Source organism: Wyeomyia smithii, chromosome 2, assembly GCF_029784165.1.
Source record: "Wyeomyia smithii strain HCP4-BCI-WySm-NY-G18 chromosome 2, ASM2978416v1, whole genome shotgun sequence".
Classification (NCBI taxonomy): domain Eukaryota; kingdom Metazoa; phylum Arthropoda; class Insecta; order Diptera; family Culicidae; genus Wyeomyia; species Wyeomyia smithii.
In genome coordinates, this window is record NC_073695.1 from 245,730,775 (window position 1) to 245,752,896 (window position 22,122).

General features: G+C 37.9%; 1 protein-coding gene and 1 long non-coding RNA gene across 51 annotated transcripts in view; both read right to left on the reverse strand.

Annotated features, from left to right (window-relative positions):
• The window catches only part of LOC129724351 (cell adhesion molecule Dscam2), a 179,073-nt gene extending 163,819 nt beyond the window's left edge, over positions 1 to 15,254 (reverse strand). For 49 of the 50 annotated variants that reach the window (XM_055679167.1, XM_055679168.1, XM_055679162.1 and 46 more), the window contains exons 1-2: positions 14,829 to 15,254; positions 14,361 to 14,690 (exon numbers count right to left, since the gene is read on the reverse strand). In XM_055679167.1, coding sequence (XP_055535142.1) covers positions 14,361 to 14,690; positions 14,829 to 14,904 — 406 coding nt within the window. In that variant the 5' untranslated portion in view covers positions 14,905 to 15,254. Of the gene's footprint in view, positions 1 to 13,163; positions 13,341 to 14,360; positions 14,691 to 14,828 lie in introns of all 50 variants that reach the window. The other variant, XM_055679145.1, reaches the window with a different exon arrangement.
• A 2,840-nt stretch (positions 15,255 to 18,094) lies between these two features.
• LOC129720989 (uncharacterized) lies at positions 18,095 to 18,603 on the reverse strand. The gene is made up of 3 exons (XR_008727325.1): positions 18,518 to 18,603; positions 18,425 to 18,456; positions 18,095 to 18,210 (listed from the first exon to the last, which is right to left on the reverse strand). It is a non-coding gene; the product is annotated as an uncharacterized LOC129720989 (long non-coding RNA).
• Between the last annotated feature and the right edge of the window lie 3,519 nt (positions 18,604 to 22,122).

Here is a 22,122-nt window from a genome sequence, read left to right on the forward strand (position 1 = left end):
TTGTTTACGTGATTCCAGACTTCTTGAGAACATCTGCTAGCATGAGGTCGCACAGTGGTACGAGAGCTCAAAAACGTGAACTTAATTCATTTGCTCTCCAAATAATGGTTTTATTGACATACTATCTTCCGAAGATATTTAGTATATAAAAAGGCTCAAATTATGACAAAAAGTTTTAGTTCGAAACTCAACCGCTAGTGGCGCTGCAAAATCTAACTTTTTAGCCTTACGTTTTAGAGAAATGGTGTCTTCAGCAAACTGCCGTGATATGACAAAGTGACGTAAGTGCCATTTTCTCGAAAATGAGTTTTTCATGCCAATTTTTTCATTATTCGAAGACCTATCTTTTGATATCTTCCTTTTCGTAGTTACTCATTTGTACGTTGCATAAAATCAAAAAAACAAAATGACGTTGGCACACACTTCCATACAAAAGTGACGTGTAATTCTTTCGTTTTTGGGCCGTACTGAAAAACTGATCACTTGGATCTACGTCACAATGTCATATCACGGCAGCAAAGTTATAGATAAAGTTATTACAAAAAAACTTTGTCAAAGACACTTTTCTTCTAACTCTTATTTTTTTGGATATATAACGTTTCTTATTAGACTTGTTTTTAAAATTAGTTTTTCTCGAATATACAAAAAACTGTAACCTTTAGAAGGTAACAATGTTCAACATATATTTGTATATCATTGATACACACAACTTTGTAGAAGACACGAAATAGATAGCTTCCACACAAATCAAGAATATTAAAATAGCATCATTTTTTGTACACACCAAGAGCCCAAAATAGCAAAAAATAGCAGACGAAACCTGCATAGAATAAAATATTATCATAATCACTCTAAGAAATCACTTTTAACATTTGTTCCTTCCAGTATCTTCATTGCCTAAGTTTTGTTTCAAAAAAAGCCTTACTCAACGTTTTCGATGACAATACACGTCAAACGATGGCCAGATAATTGAGCACTGCATACCTTCTCCAGTTTAAAATTGTTGTATCATCTAGTGCATTGTTTTAATAATAAAATTATATTTTTATGTATTAATTTTGCTAAAATAATTGTATAAAAAATATAAAGTTGAAAAATCATCCCCATCAGAATTAGCATTATCCTCCTAATTAACATCTAGCCTGTATCTAGCCGCAGAGCTCATCAGGTGGCTTGTCTCGCAAACTGCTAATGACGGGATCTGTTGATTCCAGAAAACGGTGTAGTAAATCAACATTCAAAGCTGTTCTAGAAAACTTTTTGGTGTGGTCTAATCTGTATCTATGAAGGTAATAATTATTTTTCGTTTTCAAATATTTCAGCAAGTTCACCATAACGCTTGATGACTTTGTTCCGGCTTTCTTGTGCCTTCTCGGATAGCCAATAGGCCAATAGGGACTAGGAAATGCCTACTAGATTAACAGTACTAAAAAAAGATCGATACAGTGAAATCGATTCTTTGCGTGAAATTGTTCAATGCTATTACTAGTTAAAGTTCATGACATATTCGCCCTGCAATTGCACTATGAACTGTCTTTTTGAATTTCTTTTTGTCTTTTTGTGATTATGATGATATTTCATTCTATGAAGGTTTCGTCTGCTAGTTTTTGCTATTTTGTGTTCTTGGTGTGTACAAAAAATGATACTTTTTTAACAGTTTTTGGCAATAACTTGGTTTGTGTGGAAGCTATCTATTTCGTGACTTCTACAAAGTTGTGTGTATCAATGATATACAAATATATGTTGAACATTATTACCTTCTAAACGTTACGGTTTTTTGTATATTCGAGAAAAACTAATTTTAAAAACAAGTCTAATAGGAAACGTTATATATCCAAAACAATAAGAGTTAGAAGAAAAGTGTCTTTGACAAAGTTTTTTGCAATAACTTTATCTATAACTTTGCTGAAGACACCATTTCTCTAAAACGTAAGGCTAAAAAGTTAGATTTTGCAGCGCCACTAGCGGTTGAGTTTCGAACTAAAACTTTTTGTCATAATTAGAGCCTTTTCATATACTAAATATCTTGGGAAGATAGTATGTCAATAAAACCATTATTTGGAGAGCAAATGAATTAAGTTCACGTTTTTGAGCTCTCGTACCACTGTGGGTCGGTGGTGCAGTATTCCAAAATTGCTGAATGTCTTATACGTGAAAATATTTAGTTTCAATGTGCGAAATGTCGCTTTCCACCAAATGAATGCAACTTTGAATGTCTTCGTAGGAAGGAACTGGCTTGAAGACATCTCCACCCACATAGATCAGCAACTTTCGTATTCAGCTTAATTCATGACATACTTCGGTTAGTGTCGGGAATCGGCCAACTGATGACGCCTCTTTAAAGTCGAATCAAGGAATCGGAATAGGACTTTCCAGTCAGCGTCCGCGAACATGTCCAGTCCAGCAGCGCTATACCCGAGGTGTAGTTTATGGCCGCATTTGGATTTTAAATATCTCAACAGCTCTTGGCTTCTTGCCAGTCTAGCTGTGTTGGCCAGCTTGATTTTCGAGCCAAGATAGATATACTTGCTGCTACGTTTGGCCAGGTTTGAGCTGCAATGTACAGCAGACCGTCGATGCAATTCAGATATTGAGCATTGTTTGGCAAATGTGTCTCGTTCTACTCCTTTTGATGGTTTAGCGGCAATAGCCTTGCGATGCGTTACGTGGTTGACCAATGGTTGACGTTTGACTGCTAGTCTCTGCTGTTGTGCGCTTACCTCAGGTTTAGAACGACAACAGCTTTCTCCAGTGCCCTCGTTGGTACCGCTTCGCCTCAACACCTGTGACTCGGGTGGATTTGAAGATGTTTGCGGGAGGAGTGTCATAATCTTCGTCAGTGCCTGATTCGTCGTTCTCGGTCGGTTTCGTGTCATGATTCTCTTGCTCAAATGGAAATGGATCACCAAGATCCAGACGGACTATGCATCATGTGCCATTGACTAAGCTTTGAAAGTTGACGACAATTACTCTACACAATTTTCTTTTATTTCATGTCCCACAAACTGTAGGCCTTTGTTATTTCGTAGAATCCAGCTAGTATGAAATCGTACGCTGTTGCATCTCACTTTTTGCGATTAGATTTTGGAACATGCACCATCGTTTTCGACCCGAAGACTGGAACATGTGCCAGCTTAGGCTTCTTGTTGTGCCACATATCTTTTGGTGTCATCTCGCGACGTGGATGGAGATCGATTAGTCAGCTACACGGCCGTTGTTGTTGCTTCGGCCCAGAAGGTCTTTGGAAGAGCATGCACCGCGGTTTGATGATTCAATTTACTCGCTCAGTTAATCCATTTTGTTCCGGTGTGTAATCCGCTGTTGTCTGATAACGGATACCCCAACGGTTTAAATGGTCTTCTAAGCTTCAATTCGGTCATTTCTTTCCCAGTTTATCGCTCGGCCATTGTACATGCTTACTGCTGACTTTTTCCTCAAGAAGTATACGAAGATTCGGCGAGATTTGTCATCCGTCAATGTCAAACATTATCTGCTGCACCCATTGATTTTTCCTCCACAGATTCACAAATATCCGAATGGACGACTTCCAACAGATCTGACCCATAGCACATATCTTCCCAGTCAACATTTTCATATGCTAATAATGTTTTGATTCCAATATCCGCACTCATATATATCATAAAAACTCACATTTGATGCACAAAAACAGCATATACGTACTATTTTGGAGGCGATATACGTACTGAGGAATAATGGTATGCAATTCATTGATATACGTATTTATATACGATTATATCCGATAGAAAGTGATTTGTTTCACACTGTCTTACAACTCTAAGCCTACAATCGTAAATCGGAAAGACTCCACCATGATATACAATTAAAGATGAATTTCTGCGCATGATAAAAAGCGTGTTATACGATTTCGACTTCGTTGAGATATATTTGCGATAATTTTCATACATTGATATACGATTTGTGGTTGACTGGGTTTCATTTTTCGCTCTTTCTGGACAACGTACAATACTCGACTCCGGAAACTAGGCCACTTTTCATCCTTCGCAGATTGTCGTTGTTGATATGACATAGCCTCTTATGCTCTTATGCTTTCTCGAGAAGAGCATGCCAAGATTTCTGATTTTTTCGAGGAGCTCTCCAACAACCACTCGCACATGGCGAAATGATTTGAAGCACCAGAGTCAAAGTACCAGTCGTTGTTGTCTTCCTGGAACGCCGACCAAATTTATAGCATCGCTTACACTTTAGTCCTTTTCTAGATGACGGATTCGGTTCTTCATTCTTCTTGCCTGGTTGCTTCCACGTCCACGGCGAATTTCTTGCAGCAGAGTTAGGGTTTTATGATGTCTCCGGTAATTGCTACACCGAAATTCTCAAGTGCCATAATCATTGGTCGGTATTCTTCAGGCAATTCGGCCAGGAGAAGAGTTCCAATCCACTCGTCACTGATGGTAAAACCAATTCCTTGTAGCTGCTGTGCCGTTTCTACGATACTGTTGACGAACTTTATCAGTTTTCTTAACAGGCGGACTTGACCTTCAATGCATTCACGACAGCCAGTATTCCGTCTTCATTCGACTCCGGTTTGACTACTTCCCAAGGATCTTACAGTTTCAAGATCGTCTTAAGGCTACACCGACATTTGCTTCATATCGCACCCTACTCTGCCGCTATTGGCATATCGGTCCTATGTTAAATTTGAGTATTTTCTTGTTTTTTTACGGGAATGAGTTCATTTTAGTATGCTCTTCAAGAATTCCCAATAAAAACACACAACCTCGATTTTCTTTGTTCTCTAGATGTACTACGTCCTAATTATTAGCATAACAGTTCTAGGTTTTTATTAGCATATAACCCTTCCTTGAGTCTCCTAGATGGTCTCGAGGTACGATGCTAACCTAACAAGCCAGTCGTCGTTGGTTCGAGTCTCGGAACGGGAGAGACTATTAGGTTGAAGACATACTGAGGCGTGAAATGAAGCGAAGCGTTGAGCGTATGAGAAGCAGAATGAACAGAAGCGTTGGGTGAAGCTTCCTATGACATACTGGAGGCGTAGGATGAACCACGAGCTTGCGCGCCTCTACGGTGAACCCAGTATTCAGAAAGTGGCTAAAGCTGGAAGGATACGCTGAGCAGAACATGTAGCTAGAATGACGGATAGCTACTCTGCAAAATTGGTGTGCGCTAGAAAACCGGCGGGAACGAGAAGGCGAGGGGCGCAACGAGCGAGACGGGTGGACCAGATAGAGCACGATTTGCAGAGAACCGGGTGCCCGCGGAACTGGAGGCAGGCAGCCATGGAACGAGTAAATTAGCGGAACCACGTTATGCAGGCCATTTCTTGGGACGTAAGGCCATCTAAGTTGTGTTGTCATATTCCTAGATTCCAGTAGCGGTTTTGTTTGAAGGAAATATAAATTCGTCCAATGAAGATTTTTTTGCTTCTTCAAGCACGGTAAATTACGTTATTTGTAAACATAGTGATTTTTTCATGAAATAAAATAATATTTCTGAAGTGAGTTGCGCTACAGACGTAGTAAAAAATATAAGAAATTATTCTAAATTTTAAACCCGTTGACCCCGAGCAACGTTCAACGCTTCGGTAGAGGCGGCGAAACAGAACGAGTAGTGTTTTGACGCGCATATACGTACGCGGTAATACCATATTCAGACTAAATCTTTCATCGCCAGGTGCTTTATATTTGCTTTGTTTTGGTTTGATAATTGAAAAAAAAAGCAAATAAAATACATTTTCGTTTAGAAAATGTTAAAATGTTGGTGCAGTAATACCATGTTCAGACTAAACCTGATATCGCCAGGTACTTAATATTTGCTTTATTTTGGTCTTAAATTTTGAAAAAGAAAAAAAAATAGGATAGAGAATACTATCGTGAAAATTTTTCAGGTTGTCGGAAAAATAACACTGGTATTTTTGATTGATATTGTTGAGTTTTGATTCGAATAACCAGAAATCTAGCATGCTGAATTTCTTTGGTCGCGAAAACGCGAGCCGCTGAGTAACTAGCTGTGCTCACATGCAGAGGCGACGCGTGACCAAGTGGGCTACCTGTTCAATCAACATTTGCAACACTGAAACAACAGTATCGTGATAACAGTTTCGAAAACTTTTATCTCTATATGGCAAAGAAATTCTACGGTCTATAATGACCGCGAGTTTTCCGATAATTTTCTCGTAGAATAATGATATCTGCATCATTTCATAGAGGAAATCTTTTTCCACATTTATCACATCATAATTCTCAATGATCGGTTTTAGTCGTAAATAACTCTTGATCCGTCGAAGAACTAGAAAAGTTAGCTCGACGGATGGCGTTGTGATATGCAATGTCAGTATCATTCAGGTTTTGTCCAACGATAATTAAAATTATGTTTATGATCTTTTTGCCTCGAAACTTTTCGCATGAGTAAAATACCTATCTTTGTTTATCAAATCTTAGTTCAATGCTAAAGCGTTTCCTTTGACGATGTTAAAATTTTAAACTAAAAAGAAAGCAGCGCGTAAGAAGACAAACGTATACTATGCGGACTATGCGAGGTTCAAGTTTTCGAATGAACAAAATGGGTGTAGAGGTATGAATGAAACTATACATCGACGGAAGAATTCCACCACATTGACAGAAATAATGAATGAATTTGCTCGTTTTTCATTTGCACTACGAAAGCTCTAAGATGGATCTGCGAACTCTCGCGGCCACGTGGTCTCTCTCAAATTTCAATGACGTTGAGAGAAGAAACAGAAAGGTATAACGAAACAGATTACCAGACACTGAAGAGAGGTGGTGTGTAATGAATGTTTTCTCTCGCTGACATCGTTTTCGTTCAGCAGAAAGTTTGAACCAAAAATGTCATTTTTACGCGAGGCGTCGCATTAGTAGTGGTGAGCATAAATGACTGCATCCTGCCGCACTTGAAGGTGCAGAGAAGTGTTGAAAGACGGTTAGTTCAGGCGAAAGGTCTGAACAAACGGTAGTCATTATTGCGTGTGGCCGTGTGGGTTGCGTTTCGTGTGAGTTGTATGGCGTAGTCTGAAGTGTAGCCCATCAGGTTACATTCTTCACGGTGCATAAATTTCCACTATGTAGAAAATAAAATAAGAATGTTCGGGATAACATTGAAATTACAAATAAATTACCTTCGATGATTTTTCATCCACTCTACAAATGTGAAAAAATCACTTTTTGCCTTTCTCCTAGAAAGGTATAGCAATCACTGGAAAAACCAAAGGTATAAAAGTGGTTCCAATGGCCGAATGTCATATACCACTCGACCCCTTTCGACGAACTGAGCATTTTCTGTATGTATGTATGTATGTGTGTATGTGTGTGTGTGTGTATGTATGTGCAACTTTTTTTCCTCACTCACTTTTCTCAGAGATGGCTGGACCGATTTTCATGAAATTAATTGCAAATGAAAGGTCTAGTTGCGCCAAAGGTTGCTATTGAATTTCATTGTAATCGGATTTTTAGTTTAGAGGTTATGTATCAAAATGTAAAAATCACGAAACATCAATATCTCAGAAACCACACAACCGATTTTATTAAAATTGGTTTCAAATGATCGGGCTGTCTCCAGAACCCTTAACTTTTGAATTTCGTAATGATTGAACAAATGGTTCAAAAGTTATGTAAAGAAAAGTTATCCTGAGGTTGTTTAAACTCACTCATTTTTCTCAGAGATGGCTGAACCGATTTTCACAAAATTAGTGTCAAATGAAAGGTCTAGTTGCCCCATAGGTTGCTATTGAATTTCATTGCAATCGGATTGCAATGAAGGGTCTAGTTGCCCTATAAGACCCTATTGAATTTTATTGTAATCTGATTTCTAGTTTAGAGGTTATGTATCAAAGTGTAAAAATTACGAAACATCAATATCTCAGAAACCACACATCTGATTTGATCAAAATTAGTTTCAAATGAACGGGCTACCTTAAAAACCCTTAACTTTTGAATTTTATGAAGATTGAACATGTGGTTCAGAAGTTATGGAAAGAAACGTGTTCTGGAGACTATTTAATCTCACTCATGTTTCTCAGAGATGGCTGGCCCGATTTTTATAAAATTAGTGTCATATGAAAGGTCTTGTTGCCCCATAAGACCCTAATGATTTTTTATTACAAACGGATTATTACTTAAATAAATGCCTGTTATGTTTAAAAATGTGAAATCCAGCTATGAAAAGAAACATATTCCAAGACAACTTACTTGGACTCACTCATATTTCTCAGAGATGGTTGACCCGATTTCCACAGAATTAGTATCAAATAAAAGGTCTGCCTACCTCATAACACCCTATTGAATTTTGCAGTAATCGGACTGTAACTTCGTCTGTAATGTATCGAAATGTGAAAATCACGAAACTTCATTATCTTAGAAACTACACAACCGATTTGAACAATATTGATATCAGATGAACGGGCTAGTTAAGGGTTAACTGATGAATTATGATTGAACACGTGGTTTCAAAGTTTGGCTGCCCCATACGTTACCTTTTCATTTGATTGTAATCTAACTCAAGCAAGCGTTATGTTTTAATTTGTAAAACAACGAAAGTCTATTATCTCAAGTATTACACGACTTATTTGAACATAACTAGTGTCATACAAATGAGTCATCTCTCAAACTTACAAATAACAAACTTCATAACAATTTGATATGCTGTTTAAAAGTTTTAGAAAGAAAAGAAATTCAAAGACTATTCAACACTTTACCTGCTTCGATCAATATATATGGCCTCAACATGATTTAAATGTGGTATCGTACTATCTGAACGTTCCCGGCATCGCTCGTAATTAAATTGTTCGAAATTTAGAGTTGCTTTTATTTCGCTATTTCTTAAGTACTAACATTACGTCAAATTTCATATTTTATACTTTAATTACAACATCAATATTTTAGAACCCAAAGAGTGGATAAACATTTATTGGATTTAAGCATTCATGTAAATCTATTTTTTACAAATAATAAGTCTGACCGCTAGGTGGATTAATTTAGGTTTTTATTGCATGGTAATACATGTTTGAAATTATGGCACATTCCAGAAATACATAATTGTCGTTACAAACTAAGAGGCGCAGCAACGCGGGCTGGGTATCATCTATTTTATAGATATAGAAAAAGAAGAAGAAGATTTATCGCAAGAATTTCGCAAATCATCGTTATGCGATAGAACATTTACATTGGTCATGGTAATGATCTATCGTAGTAGTTTGTGCGAGGTAACCAGTGCAGTTATTAGCTAACGGGTGACAACTGAAATTTTGTTGCTCTCCAGTTGTTTTTGCACACCTAGGAACATGAAATCATACAGAAATCTTCGACAGGACTGTTCTGAAGCAGATTCGTTGGATTGGGTAAAGAGTGTCCGGGGCCGAATTGGATCACAAAAAAATTGGTATTTTCCACTCATTCAACCAATCGCCTTCTAACTTTCAGGTAGTAAAATAAAACAGGATATTTTATATATTTTTGCCTTTCTCCTAGAAAGGTATAGCAATCACTTGCAAAACCGAAAGTAAAAAAGTGCTCCAAAGGGCCGAATGGCTCGACGAGCTGAGCATTTTCTGTATGTGTGTGTGTATGTGTGTGTGTATGTGCAGATTTTTATTTTCACTCACTTTTCTCAGAGATGGCTGGACCAATTTCATGAAATTAATTGCAAATGAAAGGTCTCGTTGTCCCATAAAACCTTATTAAATTTAATTGTAATCGGATTTTTGGTTCAGAGGTTATGAATCAAAATGTAAAAATCATGAAACATCATTATCTCAAAAACTACACAACCGATTTGAACAAAATATGTCTCAAAAGAACGGGCTACCTAAAATACCCACAACTTTTGAATTTCATGAAGATTGAACTTGTAGTTCAAAAGTTATGACAAGAATCGTGACTACTTAATCTCACTCATGTTTCTCAGAGATGGCTGAACCGATTTTCATAAAATCAATGTCAAATGGAAGGTCTAGTTGCCCCATAAGACCCTATTGATTTGTTTTGCAATCAGACTATTACTTTGTCTGTTATGTTTAAAAATGTGAAATCCAGCTATGAAAAGGAACATATTCCGAAGACTACTTGAACTCACTCACTTTCTCAGAGATGGCTGACCCGATTTCCACAAAATTAGTGTCAAATGAAAGGTCTAGCTGCCTCATGACACCCTATTGAATTTTGCTGTAATCGTAACTGTAACTTCGTCTGTAATGTACCGGAATGTGAAAATCACGAAACTTCATTATCTCAGAAACTACACAACGGATTTGATCAATATTATTATCAGATAAGCGAGGCTAGTTTAAGGTTAACTGATGAATTATGATTGATCACGTGGTTTCAAAGTTAGGCTGCCCTATTTTCATTTGATTATAATCGAGCTTAAGCAACCGTTATGTATTAAATTGTTAATAAAACAACGAAAGTCTATTATCTCAAAGATTACATGACTTATTTGAGCATAACTAGTGTCATACGAACGAGTCATCTCTCGAACTTACAGATAACAAGCTTCATTACAATTTGATGTGGCTCAAAAGTTATGGAAAGAAAAGAAGTTAAAATATTTAAAACTACACCTGCTTTGATCGATATATGTGGCCTCAATATATTTTAAATGTGGTATAGTACTATTTGAACGTTCCAAATTCATTGATTCCTTGCGATGTGTTTAAAATCTGAAAATGCACGACGAATCGGTCATATGATATGATCAAAGTCGAATAACAAATCGTTTGAAATGATTGGTTTTATCGAAATGACAACATCCTCGACTGTTGGCTTCTGTACATCGCCTTAATTCTATATATATATACTAGATTCACATGTTCCTGGGAAACAGCCGAAAATGATCGAATAACACCCAATACCGGAAGTCGCCATCTTAGAATTCAAAATGGTATCTGTGGTCGATTTCAGCTCCTGTGTATCATGCTAGATCCGGATGTTATATTGGGTGGAAATCGGCCATTTTTGGCTGATTTCCAGAAACCGGAAGTTGCCATCTTACAATCTAAAATGTTGCCTAAGGTCGATTATGGAACATAATTGTTACCTCTTAAAACATCCACATGCTGAATTTGGTTCCATTTACTTGGTTAGTTCTCGAGATGTGCAGAAATTTGTGTTTCATTTGTATGGAACCCCTCCCTTCCAGAAAAGGGAGTGGCGTCCAACTATTATGGACATATTTGTAACCCCTTAAAACATCCACATGCTAATTTCGGTTTAATTTGCTTGGTTTGTTCTTAAGTTGTGCAGAAATTTATGTTTCATTTGTATGGGACCCCTCCCTTCCAGAAGAGGGAGGGGTCTCAAACTATCATAGGAATCTTTATTGGCACCAAAAATCCCTAAACAAATTTTCACGTCGATCGACTCGGTAATTTTCGAGCCTATTTGGATCAGACAGACAGGCAGACAGACCGGACTGCATTTTTATATGTATAGATTACAACATCAATATTTTAGAACCTATTATATGTATAGATTACAACATCAATTTTCAAGAACCTAAAGAGTGAATATATATTCTATTTTTACAAATAAAAGTTTGAATGAGAAAGGCTGGGTCTGACCGCTAGGTGGATTAATTTAGGTTTTTCTGAGATTGTCTACCTGTCCTATGAACAGGTTGAACAGGTGGACGAGACGCCTCTGCTCACATGGGCTATTAAAATCCTAACAGATATTATAAACTAGTTGAACGTCGCTCGGGGTCAACGGGCTTTAAATTTAGAATAATTTCTTATATTTTTTACTACGTCTGTAGCGCAACTCACTTCAGAAATATTATTTAATTTCATCTAAAAATCTCTATGTTTACTAAAAACGTAATTTACCGTGCTTGACGGAGAAAAAAAACTTCATTGGACGAATTCATATTTCCTTCAAACAAGACCGCTACTGGAGTCTAGGAATATGACAACACAAGGCATTTGCGACGTTCGCTCCAGTATGTCATAGGAAGCTTCACCTAACGCTTCTGTTTATTCCGCTTCACATACGCTCAACGCTTCGCTTCATTTTACGCCTCAGTATGTCTTCAGCCTTAGATGCTTGGTGAACAACGTGTAGAGTAGACTTCAATGTTCGATGCATTTAATTTTAGAGAAAATAGTAGTTTAGTTCTCTTCTTCTTCACATATGTTTCTTTCTAAGTGTTTCTTATTCGCTCTAATTCGACGTTTTTAAGAAACTATTGAATACGAAATTTTCTCAGCTTTCCAACGAAACCAACAGAATTGAGTAATAATAGGGTCTTCTATCACCCCTTGAAGGATTTTAAGTCAGCTCCCCAACACCCTGAATAAAATTTTTGGATAATATGAAAAGTAAAGACAAAATAAAACTTATAATTGTTCATACCTATCTCATCAAATTTAGCTATTTGCTAAAATAATGCTTAACTTCTTTTCTAACTTTTTTAGGAATAGGAATAAAGATTAAATTGAAAAATCGTCTGTAAAAATATGAATACTCCAAATCTGATGTATAAATAATATAAAAATTTAAAGAATGTCCCCAAAAACTGATTCATTTTGGACTTCATAACCAGATTAGCGTAGAAAATTGTGAAATGAAAACAAGGAAGAACGTCCCTAGGCGGTAGACGATGTTATATTGGCTTCGCCGTCGTTATATTCTCAACATATCAAGCGAACTATATTATACATCTGCTGCGAAGCTGAATTCCAGTTTGGCACCAACGGCTCTGCTAAACTACTTGTGACAAGCACTCTTGCATCTTTGCATCACACGAAACGGCAAAACCTCGGACGAAACACATTGACATCCTACACCACTACACTGAGCTGGGAAATAGTGAAGCTGAATTGGGTAAAAACTGACGAACAAGTGGTAAATGATTTGACTAATCCACTTCAACGAATTTACGCGAATGGAATGTAACCAGAGAATGGAATTGCTTCATTGAAGACGATAGCATTGCAGTGATGAATTGTTACCCGCAACAAATTTATAGATTAAGAACTCGAACGCCAAAACCAAATCAGCAGTCTGGGTAAGAGAAAGTACGTTCATAGCTCAAAACAAGTACCGTTTCAGACGTCGAATATGAACAAAAGCCTATCAAAAGGACAGAAGCTTGTGACAAGGAAGGATACAGGGGAACAAAGGCTGCTAAAGATGAGACGAATAACGCTATCGCACCGGTACCACCGTTATCCACTTCCGACGCCGAATAGATATAGGTATTCTCCCCATCGGTCCAGGAAATCACGTCCACAAAATCGGCAACAAACGACGGAATGAGACACTTTAAAATGGCTGCATTGCCAAGAATTACGTGCTCTTTGTTGACATCCGCTTCGTAGTACTGCTGTACGACTAATTACCCAGAATCCAAATGATATGTCGAAAAGAAAAAGTAAAACGAGGGTAAATCTGTAGTCCATCGCAGTCAAGTTTGAAAAAGGTTTAATCGACGATTGGGGGACAAAGCGAACCACAAAAGAACCAGATCGAGACAGCTGAAAAATAGAAACATTATTTCTAGCATCGATACGAAACATGCTGTTGGTTGGGGCGGCTCTTCCACGCTGCATGAGTAATCCAATTTTTACGTTCTGCTTCCATAAACACATTTTTTCTCACTGCACCGCAATACGTGCGGGTGGCACCTTCTGTAGGATCACAAGGCGTAACCCTCGACCCTGTACACTTGTTATCTTCATCTTCACGCGCCACATTGCGCTAGTAATTGTGGACGATGGCACTCTTCAATGAAAATAGAATCAGCTTTCACAGCTTAGCATATATTTTTTTCTTCTGTGACTCTTCGCGCAACCTTGTCGTGTTACGGTCGATAAATAATGATTTCCTGGTTTGAATCATGCTGGAACTGCTGAATAAAATTTATTTCACTAACAAACAAAATTTTGTAGAACAATCGAGTTATTCCTCAAAATTCTTCTTAATTCCACTATGATAGGCATTTCATATATGTATTTTCCTCTTTGAAATGGACGACGTGGAAAACTATTTTTATACCACAGCTTAACATGCATTCTTCACCCAAACAAAACATTTTGGCTGATGGGACTTTGCTCTCATTTCTATTCTTTTACGGGGTTTCGATCCAGAACTAATACCACTGAAAACATGCGCACACCAGCCGATCCCCTTAATGTAGACAGATTATTTTCCTCCTTATATCTTGCACGCACTATTCACACACTTCTTTTCTTCTTCGATATGCACGTTTTTTTCATATCCATGATTTTCTCTTCTGCGTGTGCTTTATCCAGATTTCCGCTACTTGATCCTTCGCAGCACACAGATGTTTCGTATCATGCATCATTATTTGGGTAGTTTGGTAAAACTACCTGCCCTTCAAATGTCACTTACCAGCTCTAACGTTGACATCCCGCGAAATAACCGATCCGAACTGATTTTTAGCCATACAAGCATAAACTTGAGCGTGCACATCCTGGCGGTAATCCTCAGCGCGGAAGGGTGGAAACACCAGATTGCCGTTCGGTAGAATCTGTCGCAATCCGGGCACTTCGCCAACGGCCGTGCCGTCGCTTCGAATCCAGATCATTTCCGGTGGGGGGTTTCCAGTTGCACTGCATTCCACTACCGCGCCTGTCGAGTTGGAAAAATCGATCCGGTTGGTGGGTTCTTTCAGGAAAACCGGCCCCTTCGAGTCGTCCACTTTGGTGGCCGCTTCAACCGCTGTGAAAATAAACATGAACGAATATCACTTATTAACATGAGATATTAAAGCATAATCATTTGCAGGACAATATCTGAGTATCGCCTTCTTTCTCTGAAATACGACATGTACACCAACCGCACATCAAATCAACTCACCATTTAAGCAATTGAAGCCACTTAGCAAAACTATACACACTAGCAAGAACATTGTCGCCGCACAGCCGAGGGTCATCGCGAAACGGTCTATGTAACTTTTCACTTCCCTCCGCTCTGGATGGTCCAATTGAATAACAAACCAGCTACACCCACGGCAAACCTACGTACGATATACTCGCTCGCCTAAGCCTGGAAATCCTTTTTACGAGCCACAGGGGAGACACACTAGATTCAAGTTTTCTTCTGCAAAACACACTCACGATAGCAGGCTTGCCAAAGAACACACTATCAAGTTGCGCGGCACCCGTCGAAAGGACGACTGCGACTGCGGCAAGAGGAGAGGAAACGTTTTCTTTTATCCTTGCCTGACAGATAAGGGTGCTACCGCGAGCCACCCCCAAACGGATTGGGGTGCTTCCTGTGAACCTGAAAACACACGAAAAATACACTTATTACCCACGATTGCACTACTTTTAACTACCTAAAAAGTCAAAATTCTGAACCCGACGTAATTTAGCACAAGATTCTGCTGTCTATAATCCAATTCCAGTTTATTGATCGCAGCAGGAAAATTTTTTCATTCAGCCTGTCTCATATCGGGGAAAATTTTCACGCACGCCATGAAGATGAGTCCTGGCACAGAAAACATCATTTTTACAAGCGAAACTTGCCTTTCGTTATCCCGAGCGATGAGGGTACGCAAGGTCGATCACTAACGCGTCGAAATCGACCGAAATGGCCGGATTTTGCACTATTTTTCACCGAATATTTGCAGTTGAAACGCGACGCACGGATTACCACTACCGATCACCTCGACTGCTCCAGCATCTATTTACTCGCAAACTAGCAGCAGTTGGCTAATGACATACTGAGGCGTCAAATGAAGCGAAGCGTTGAGCGTATTAGAAGCGGAATAAACAGAAGCGTTGGGTGAAGCTTGCTATGACATACTGGAGCGAGCGTCGCAAATGCGTTGTGTTGTCATATTCCTAGATTCCAGCAGCGATTTCGTTCAAAGGAAATATGAATTCGTCCAATGAAGATTTGTTTGCTTCTTCAAGCACGGTAAATCACGTTTTTAGTAAACATAAAGATTTTTTTATGAAGTAAATTAATATTTCTGAAGTCAGTTGCGCTACACACGTAGTAAAAAATATAAGAAATTATTTTAAATTTTAAACCCGCTGTCCCCGAGTAAGGTTCAACTAGTTTATGATATCTGTTAGGCTTTGAATAACCCCTGTGAGCACAGCTAGTTACTCAGCGGCTGGCGTTTCGCAACTAAAGCAGTTCAGTATGTTAGGCATGCAATATCAATCAAAAATACCAGTGTTATTTTCCTGACGACCTGAAAAATTTTCCCGATATTTTCTCTATTTAAGACCAAAATAAGGCGAATATAAAGCACTTGGCGATATCAGGTTTAGTCTGAGCATGGTATTATTGCACTAACATTTTTAAAACATTTTAACATTTTGTAAACGAAAATGTTTTCTATTTGCTTTTTTTTCAATTACCAAACCAAAACAATGCAAATATAAAGCAACTTGCAATGAAAGGATTAGTCTGAACAAGGTATTACCGCGTAAGTATACGCGCGTCAAAACACTACTCGTTCTGTTTCGCCGCCTCTACCGACGCGTCGTTGCCGCTCGAGTATGACCGGTTTGAGCGTTTCATATAGACGTTCGAAGAAGTAGCTCGGACGCTTTTGCGACGCTTCTTGCTTCGCTTCATTTGACGCCTCAGTATGTCAATAGCCTTACTAGCAAACTGACAGGAGCGTCCTGTTTGCACATTGCGCATCAGGGTGTGTGTGTGATATCTGGAGCTGGAAGGCGCAACCGAGGGAATGGACGCACTGTTGATTTTTTTTTTGTAGCGATGCAGTGTGGCATGTTGCACATGTTGCATTATGCACATAACGATTTTACACTTTTTGCTCACTTAATTTATATACAATTATTTAGAGTTTAGTTCTAAGTCGAATATTTTTTGTAAAAGCTCATAATCAATATAACCCTGACATCAAAACTTTGATTAATGTTTAACAATTATACTTGGTAATTTGCACGATGAAACTGTTCAATACGGTTATAGAACAGACTGATCTTTAATATGCAATACAGTTTCTGTCAATTATGCATATATTTGATATTTATTAAAAGTTTGAAGTTTATTTTTTGATTTCTTCGATTTCTTTCCAACATCCACACTCCACCTGGAAAGAAAAGTCGTCATTTTAGACCTAAAAAAAAAATCTAAAAACGTTTCGAAGGTAAGAACAAATTAAAAATGAAAATAAGTTATAAAATTCCCTCGAAACGGTTCGAAACTATACTAAACTAATGGAAAGTTCTAATTTCAGTCCAAAAATTGAGTAATTGCTTTTGAAAGACAGTTGAGACTAAAGACAAAAATAATAACAGAGCTATAAATTTATATCCTTTACAAATGGAAGCCGAGAACAAAAAGGACTGAAAAATGCTTCTTATGTACAAAAGAAACACAAGAAAATTAAAATTCGTCTCAAAATATATAAATATAAGAAAGCAAACTAGGTTAATTCTAAATTAACTAAAAATGCATGAGAACGTTTTTGGAATGCAGAAAAAGAAAATGAAAATCAGGGTGGTGAAAAAGTTTTCACAATTAAATTCCCTGATTTTCCCTGAAATATAACAAACAGCAGAAATACCCCGATATTTTTCAGCATTCGGCACAAGAAAACGCCGTTCCGAAATCCCAGGGAAAAATGTCTTTGATCGGATATGAAACCAAACAGTGAAGGTCTCGCATTGGCCTTTTACGCTAAATAAATTCGTTTTGGCGCTAAAAATCCGTTCGTAAAAGAATCGCGCCTCGGTTAATTTTTTTTATTGTTTTTCAGTTTTCTCTGATATTCCCTGATTACCATGACTAACAATAAATTCCCTGACTTTTCCTGATTCTCAATTTGGTTTAAAATAATTAAGTAATTTTAACCAGAGGAAAAAGCCAAAAAGCGAATCATTCAAGTTGAGCCTAGGAAGGCAAAGCAAAAATTTATTCCAAATGAGCTAAAAGTGGTTGGATGAAATCGATTTTTAAATTTAGCTCACAGCTTAGTTGGAAGCGCCCTCAGAAGTGCCTCAAAGAACTACAACAAAGTGATATGATAACAAGTTATTCAAATTATCTTGAAACACCAAAAAAATCTCTCTGCTAACGAGAGAAAACAAAAACAAAATACTACAAGGTATACAGCCCTAGGGTTGTATGAAATGGTGACGTGGGACTAAACACTGTAATTAGGGGATTTTTTGTTACAAAATATACAGAGTCTGCAGACAGAATCAATGTGTTTGCTCAGCGACTGTACGTATTTTTATTTTCAGCCTCCCTGGAAATCAATATTTGGATATATTCAACAACACTCAAAAGAATATCATTTATATTTGGCGATATTATGCCTGTAGTATTTTTTGTGCAAAAAATATGTATTTGACAAGGCACAAGCATATCGTGCTTGTTGAAGAAGCACAAAGAATTTCTCTTAATGCGTCAAAGTCAGAATTAACTCTATATCCTCAAAAACCAAATCCAATAATACTTACGTTATCATAATGAATGGTTTTGTTTTATTTAACTGTAATTAAATCAAATCTATAGTATGGATCTTACTTTCAAAATAATATGGAAGCCCTTACAAAGGTTCATCAATTAGCAAACAGAAGAAAATATTTTAAACAAAATTATTAACAAGTTCCAGCAAAAAATCGTAGCAATCCACAATTACATTTTTTTTTTTTGCTTGACAATTTTGTTTATTTGCCTACAACTACATTCGCTGTATTACGGAGACAGGAAATATACGTTTATTATGGTAAAGCTTAGAATAATCATATATCATCTAACAATTTTGAAATGTAAAAGAGATTCTGTACGAATCTTACTAAATAAACAAAAAAAAAAAATCACAAGCATTCGCAGGCTCTTACTCTTCTATAAATGTATATATTTCTCGACAAACATTTCAAAAGGTCCTATCTGCTTTCATCGTTTTTCCGAAGCGTAATTTCATTTTGGTAATGGCTCAGCTTTAGTAACTCTCCCAAATGTGGTTTTCGTTCAGAAGGCTAGAGTGATCTCTCCGCTATCAACTTGTGCAAATAACGTGCCGGAAATGGTGTTTATTAAGATGTGGTAATTGAATGAAAGTGATCGATCAAAAAATCGGTGAAAGCAGATAGGACCTTTTGTAATGTTTTTCTAGATTTAGGAATTTACTCTTTCGATACTATCCGGTCAAGATTATTTAGTGAATATCGAAGATAAAATTGAATAAATATCCGTTGCAAAAATTTACAATTCTTTTCGAGTAATTTATGGCAATCATATTTATGAGATAAACTTTCAATCACCATCAACAGCAGCATTGCAGTTTTTCCTCAATTGCATACAAATAGAAATGTACGAACAAAAGTGTACCACTGCAATACGAATAGTACCGCTGCAGTACGAATAGAAGTGTACCGCTGAAATGTACGAATAGAAGAGTACCACTGCAATCATAGACGACGAGAGACCTGCGGTTCTTTACTCCACTGGTACTGTTGCTTTTACCGGCATGTTTTCTTTCAAGACATCAGTTTTTATTAGGTTCTTCAGAACCTAACACGCAGGTTTAGAAATTGTTCAAGGATGGGTATTGTTTCAAACTTTTAGGAAAACTTTTACCTTCGAGACATCACATTAGTCTAAGCTCATGGAAGCAAAAATAAATTGACCTATTGGGACGGGGAGACTCTGTCAATTTTTATTTCGAAATTGATACAGGGAATATCACAGGGAACGGATGGTGTCCATTCACGTTGTCTGTGCTAGGAATGCTCGCATGTAATTGGTTCACTATTGACGTAAATTTGTTATTGAAATTTTTCATCAATTTTACCGCTTAGCAGTGAAATTATAGTGATAGTTAGCATATTACAAAATTGTTATACATTTTATCTATCCAACAACATATTGGTTATTATTATCCATCATGTGGTTATGCTGTTATTAACGTTTGAAATCTGACGCAACATTTGCCCGTTTCATTTCCAATTTTACAGAATGCATCCCAGTATAGTAAACAAAGACGTGTCCCACGTCAAAAAATATATCTTTTTTACCCGAAATTCCTAAGACGTTCTCAACATGTCTAAAGAACGTTTTAGAACGTTCAGAACGTAAAGAGTTCACAAATAGAATCATTTCATTTAGCCTGTCTCATATCGGGTAAAATTTTCACGCACGCCATGAAGATGAGTCCTGGCACAGAAAACATCATTTTTACAAGGAAAACTTGCCTAAGGTCGGTGTTAGTTGGTTGTTTGCGTCAGCTCCACGACGCCAGTCCACCAGCGAACTGGAATACATTGTCCCAATCCGCACCGCTGAATCCTTCAAATTCTTTGTAGTTTTGCTTCATGTAAACCAGTTTCATCTTTTCGCTGCCGTGCAGTGCGTTTTTCGGAGATTACTGCTAAAGCTACTCGCGAAGTTTACAGCATGAGCAATGTCGGGCAATTCACGGGATAATCGTGTTCAGTATGCCCAAACATTTGTTCCGCTTCTCCGTGATCCTTCAGGTGAAACTACTTGAAACCGAGATTCCTAATGTGAATCTTAGTTCTTTCACGAATTCTAACCATTTCGGCTGGTTGAAGAACACTTGAAAATCATCATTGTAAGTAGTAACAGCAATAATGTCTTCATCATTGATTTTGTAGTACTCACACGGAACGAATTTTGCGTAAAGGAAACCTGACTAGCCTGCTTCACGCCGTATAGGGCCTTTCGTAAGCGGCAAACCTTTCTGAGATTCTTTTTGTCCACAAATCCTTCGGGTTGTTCCATGTAAATTTCCTACTCTGTTAAGTTGCCCCGAAGAAACGCCGTCACTGTATCCATATGGTAGATACTAAGGTCCATTTGTGCAATTAGGGTCAGCAGATAACGGATACTGGCGCACCTGACGACTGGATAATACGTTTCATTGTAGTCGACACTCTTTATCTGAGAGAAACCCTTGATCACAATTCTAGAAAATCTATAACGAGCGTCTTAGCAGAGTGATTGAGATCAATCAAAGAAATAGTTATCGGTTTCCGTTATACTCTACTAAATTTTTTGGAAATAAAAATTGAAATTCAGTCCGCAAATATATATTTCGACTGTGACGTACAGTCTTCCTCAGTGCTTATGTGGACTGGTAAAGAGCAAAGCGTAAATCCTGTTACGCTTTGCTCTTTACCAGTCCACATAAGCACTGAGAAAGACTGTACGTCACAGTCGAAATATATATTTGCGGACTGAATTTCAATTTTTATTTCCAAAAAATTTAGTAGAATATAACGGAAACCGATAACTATTTCTTTGATTGACCCTTGATCACAAGTCAAGATTTATAGCGCTGCACCGATCGTTCGGCATTTGTCTCCAAGTTATAAACCTGTTTGCATTTTAGCGTTTTTCGTCCTGGAGGAAGCTTAGTTGGGTCCCAGGTTTGGTTACTCTTCAAGGACTCGAACTCTTCTACCATCGCTTTCTTCCGCGACTTTCCATCGCCGCAGCCTATTGCCGCTTCAAATGACTGGGGCTCGTTGATTTCCTGTTGACACGGAATGACGGAGGAAGAACACTGCAATTGTTCGCTCACTGCCGCTGCACCTGACCACATTGTGAAGATCCTCTTTTTGTGGAGGGAGCGCCGTTTCATCTGCTCAGCGAGACCGTTTTGCTGTGGGTTGTATGGTACCGTCATTTCGTGATAAATTCCTGAACTTCGCAAGAACCGTTCGGTTCACGTATTCTAAGCCATTTTCCTTTAGTAGTCGCTTGATATGTTTTCCGAAATGATTCTCAGCATAAGCCTTAAAATCCTTGAAACAGTCCAGCACCTGCTTCTTTGACTCGAGGAGTAGACAAACACCTGCCTACTAGCATCATCTATGAACGTCTATCGCTTGCGATTTCGCTTGCTCTAGTGTTCTTATTCTTGAATGGCTGACGATGCTGCTTGTAGACACACAGTGCACGTGGGAATGACTGCATCCCGGAAACGAATGCCACTAGCCATTGAATTTTGAATTAAATTTTAAAATAAAATTAAAATGAGCGCTAAGTCGGGAATGCATAGGACATTAGCCATCGTCAAATCGTACGAACAACCACAGACAGACGTTCAAGCAAGAACAACATCGATCGAAAATTCCGTGTAAATTTTCAAAGAGAATTCCTTCATAAAACACTTGTACACTAACGCCGC